At 51.1% G+C, this 5,000-nt stretch overlaps 1 protein-coding gene across 3 annotated transcripts in view; it reads left to right on the plus strand.

The window, feature by feature from the left end:
- Positions 1 to 5,000, plus strand: part of LOC119579523 — a 99,814-nt gene that overhangs the window by 93,391 nt on the left and 1,423 nt on the right. For all 3 annotated transcript variants that reach the window (XM_037927395.1, XM_037927394.1, XM_037927393.1), the window contains 3 exons: positions 898 to 1,024; positions 2,385 to 2,873; positions 2,992 to 5,000. The exon at positions 2,992 to 5,000 is cut by the window's right edge and continues 1,423 nt beyond it. In XM_037927395.1, coding sequence (XP_037783323.1) covers positions 898 to 1,024; positions 2,385 to 2,873; positions 2,992 to 5,000 — 2,625 coding nt within the window. The remainder of the gene's footprint in view (positions 1 to 897; positions 1,025 to 2,384; positions 2,874 to 2,991) is intronic.

The following is a 5,000-nucleotide window of genomic DNA, read 5'->3' on the forward strand; positions in this document are numbered from 1 at the left end:
GTGAGCGCGTGAGATCTGGCGAGCGAGAGAGTGTGTGCGCGCCGTGCGTGAGCCTCAGTTCGCTCTGTACCTCGGGAGGTGTAAGAGGTGTCCGTGATGCTGACCCACACCTCGCTCGGGATGAACCTTACTTCTGTCGTTAGATGATCGTCGATCTCGCCTCCTGGATATATACATACATATAGTTATATAAGAATCTTACGTAGATTCTGAACAGTGATATGATGGTGCATTGATTAACAAGCGAGTTCTTTAAGAATTTGCAATTATTCTGTGATAGTGATTACTGTGATATATATTTACAATGACTTGTGACATGGGTGTTGTGCAGGAGGGAGGAAGTCGCGGGCGCACGGGCGGGTGTGTGGCACCTCTGCTGTGCCTGGGCGGCGCTGACTCTCCTGCAGTCATACGACGAAAAGTATTCGCGCCTCACAAAACGAGAGAGGATCCGCAGCCTGTGCAGTTGTCGAGTATCAGGAGACAGCCGTCGGAAGCTGTCCGAGGGCGCAGCAAGGGGGCTGCCCTCCGAAGGGCGTCCACCCGCCTGGGGAACAGTGTTAAAAAGGCGGCTCTTCGCCGATCTCGGAGTGAGCGCATGATCGCGCGCCCAGAAATCGTGTTGGTCCCGGAGCCCGTGTACGCGGAAATTACATACGGTACGTCGCGCCCCCCGTGCGACGAGAACAGTGAGCCCCTGTACGACGTGCCCGTGCCACGCCTGGCGAAGGTCACACAGCTGAGGCGCTCCTCCAGTGCCGTGTACCCGAGCGCCTTCAGCCCCGTCAAACCCAGCAGCAAGGATGTGTCTGACTGCAACCCCGCGTATCGCCGCAGCACTCTGTCTGCGTTCAACCGCGCCCACAGCCGTGTTAAATCCTCTCATGTGTCCAACAGCTGTGTCGCCACCAAGGATCTGTGGTACAACAAGCTGCAGCAGGTGATGACGGAGGAGAGGGACAAGGACCCGCCCTCCACCACCATCCAGGTCACCTATTACGACCCCATCAACAACATAGACTTCGTAAGTATACAGGAAGTTGTGCAGTTGACCTTTCCTTTTCCTCTGCGTCACTGATAATTGAGATTCTCGATAATTTTAGCAAGATACCATCTCAGCACGTGTGATTCAGTTTCATTCTTTTCCCTCCACAAGTGTTTCCCTATCTTAATGTAGATAGTGATGTAAGCAATAATAGATATTGGGGCGTTATGTTAGTATATTATTTTTTACGTAAACATCTATGAGGCTGATAACGTGAAAATGATATGTACATGTTGACATTACCTCTTCCTATGCCTCCACACAGCACTGTTGAATTAATGTATTTAATGTCTGATTTAGAATATTTACTCATTTTGTCCAAATCACGATTGTGTATCTAATCTCCCTTATCGCGCGAGGGATCGAGGAAGACAAATAAGTATAAAACTCCAGCCGATTGCTCATGGCGCGCAGGTGTGCCAGTGTGATTGTTTACACACCTGGCACACTATGAACCCCCTCTGTCTGGCCCTCGCCCGGGTATAACGACGCCCCTTTTAATGGACGACCTTATGAACTTTATACATTAAATATTGTGTGGAGTTTCAGTTATCGCCAATGCTCTCATTGTTTGTTTGTAGAGTAAACAGCTTATATGTACTTCATCACCGTAGATGATTTACAACATTAACGTAAGAATATACACTTGCGCTTTTCTCTTGTGGGTATAGACTTCGATGTTCAGTTGAATGTAAATAAAGCAGTTTCCCATTGTCACTTCCGTTCCGTTGGTACCTCACTCTTCGCACCTTGGTGAGGAGTAATATTTCACTTCCTGCGTTAACTGTGGGTAATTGAGAAAGTCGCACTGCACTGCAAAGCGGATGTATCACGACATGGCGTTAAAATGGCATAGTGCATTTATACAAAAATTGAGTTTGAAGTTGATAATTGAAGTTATAAGATATTTTCTATTGTTAATTATTATTATATAAGTCGTGCTCTTGTCTTCTCTGTACATTTCTATGCATTTCTTATAAAATAGCATTTTTTCCATATGTATGTGTATAGACATACATATAGATCGATAAATAGATAGAGATAGATGTACATTAATTTCGTTCTGCATTATAATTTCATATTTCTTGTGTTCCCTTTCCCTCATTATTACTATATATTTTCATGTTTTTATTTAAGAATACACACACACACACACACATATATCTATCTATCTCTCTCTCTCTCTCTCTCTCTCTCTCTCTCTCTCTCTCTATATATATATATATATATATATATATATATATATATATATATATATATATATATATAATACGTTATTTATTATAAGGAGCGTACGTGTTGCTTCCCACGGTGACTTACAAGGTATCTGTCCCCACAGAGCAAGACCGTGAGCATCAGCTCGACGACGACGGCGCGGGAGTGCGTGTCCCTCACCCTCGACCACCTGGAGATGGGCGGGGCGGACTCGTCGCAGTTCCAGCTGTGGGTCAAGACGGGTATGGACGACTCACCGTACCCTCTCATCGGCCACGAATACCCATATGCCATCAAACTCAACTGCGTGCGAGACTTGCTGCAAGACTGCGACGCCGAACAGTGCAACAACCTGTACAATGCGGAGTTGGTCACCCGCTGCCAGTTCATTCTGCGGCAGGCGCGGAAGCTGTCGTTCGAGTCGCCCGAAGGGGTGAAGAAGGTGTCAAAGAAGGCCCGCAAGTCACCCATCAGGATCCACCGGGTGTTCAAGCGATCCAACAGCAAGGGAGACTCCCTGGACGGAAGCCTCAACTCGTGCACGGGAGTCCTGTACGGCCAGTCTCTCGTCAAGCTGGTCGACTCGGATAATATCCTGCCCAAACCCGTCATGGTAAGTAAAATAAGCTTTAGATTGATCGGTGAACATTGTTTATTATTTTTGATATCCATGTATTATTATTCACGTATTATTTCCTTTAGTAGTTAACGCATCTGTTTTCCTCTTCCAGGACATGCTGTCGCAGTTGTTCTTGAAGGGCCCTTTTACCGTGGGAATCTTCAGAAAATCTGCTAACGCTCGACTGGTGCGGGAGTTGCGAGAGAAACTGGACTCCGGCGAGGCGGATTCAGCCATCGAGCTGGACACTGTACATATTACAGCAGTAGCAGCACTTCTAAAAGACTTCCTACGTTCTATGCCAGACTGCTTGCTGGTGGCAGATCTCTATGAAGAGTGGTTAGAATTAGCACACATCGGTAATCTACGGGAGCGCATTTCCCGAACTCTCCTGCTGTGTTCCCGGCTGCCCCGAGCACACTTGACTTTACTGCAGTATTTCTTGTGTGTTCTACACCACATCGCTCGTCGCGCCTCAGAAAACATGATGTCTGCGTCCAACCTGGCGGTGTGCGTCGGCCCCTCCATCCTGTGGCCTTCCTCGCCCGTCCTGGCACTCAGTCCCGAGGCCTCAAAACAAGTACCTGCTGTTGTGGAGTTTCTCATTGAGCGCTGCGGGGATATCTTCGGCGAAGACAAACTGCACCTCTTGGGTGAGCCGCCTGAGAGAGACCCCATGCGGCAGGACAGCGGCGCAGAGGAGTCTGACAGCCTGCACAGCCTGCACAGCGGTCACAGCCTTCACAGTTCCGGCGGCATGAGGAGAGACGACAGCAGCATTGACTCCCTGGAACGTGAACTGCTGGTGGAAGGAGAATTGTCCCCGCTGCCCAGGAAGGATAAGATGTCGCTAACCAACCTGAGTCGCGACTCTGGCCTCACCATGAGTGACTCGCAGCTGTACACCCCCGACGAGGAGGAGAGCGAGTCAACGAGCTCCGGCCACTCTGGAGCTGACAAGAGCGTCAGCAACTACAGCAGTGGTGGACATTCCGAACGCTCCGGGGATCGCTTCCAGCATTACGCGGCGCCCAACAACCCCCACGCAATATACGCGGCCGTGTACCGTCGCCCCGAGAAGATCCCCATGGGCTATGACGACCCCGAGAGCTACTATGCAGCGCCCAGTAGAGACCACGCTCGAGTCCACATCACCTACTCCACGCCCGGCTACTCCCATGGCCACCATAGCCCGCACGGACACCCTGGCCAAGGAAAGGAGTATACTAGAGTATACCAGAGTCGCCAGGACCGCATGGGGGATGTCTATAGAAAAGGACAAGAGGAAGAGGCCATTTACAGCATTCCTCCAGGTACTGCTGGTAACATGGTCAATCCTCCTCCATTTGTTGTGAATTCCAACTTCCAGCGGCATGACTGGATGCGACGCCGCTCAAACCTGCGCAAAGTATCCCGTTCCAGCAGTGGAGACGGAGGCCTTGTACGTTCAACTTCAGAAGAATCGCTTCTGAACAAATACAATGGACTAGACTACGGCGTGTCTTTAGGTCCAGCCGGTGTTGCTGGCAAGAGGCCTGCACAGCACGGAAAGGGCCGCGCTCCTCCACCTCCACCCGGCGAGGAGCTCGACGACTGTCCAGGTCTAGAGGGCCGTGAGTCCCCGATACGTAGATCGAAGTCTGCGCACTATTTGACTGAACCTCAGCACGAACGTGTGGGGCGATCGCCAGACAATACTCCGGCTGTGTCCCGTTCCTCCTCGCACGACGCAGTGGCCTGGCATCGCTCACGCTCCACGCCGCAGATTCACGACGAAGCCGACCGTTCGTACGACTCTTCAACCCTGAGTGACGACGACTCCACGCCGCACGTGTCACGATCCAACTCAAGAGGGAAAGAGTACGGAGGCGGCAGTCTTAATACCTGGGAAGCGGTGTACGGCACGGAACACACGCCCTCGGACTCCGGTGATTCACACAACTCCCGCAACTCCTCCTTCAAGAGTGAGCGGACCGGAAGTATGTGCACGGTCGTGTCTGCTGGCAGCACCTCCACCCTCGCCTCCAACCCTCCGTCGTACGAAGAGGCCCTCACCAGGCGTTCCCTCATGTACAGGGGAGCTCCGCAGCAGGGGAACCAGTCTCAGGGATCCCCCGCCAG

The sequence above is a fragment of the Penaeus monodon genome, chromosome 12, assembly GCF_015228065.2.
Source record: "Penaeus monodon isolate SGIC_2016 chromosome 12, NSTDA_Pmon_1, whole genome shotgun sequence".
Lineage (NCBI taxonomy): Eukaryota > Metazoa > Arthropoda > Malacostraca > Decapoda > Penaeidae > Penaeus > Penaeus monodon.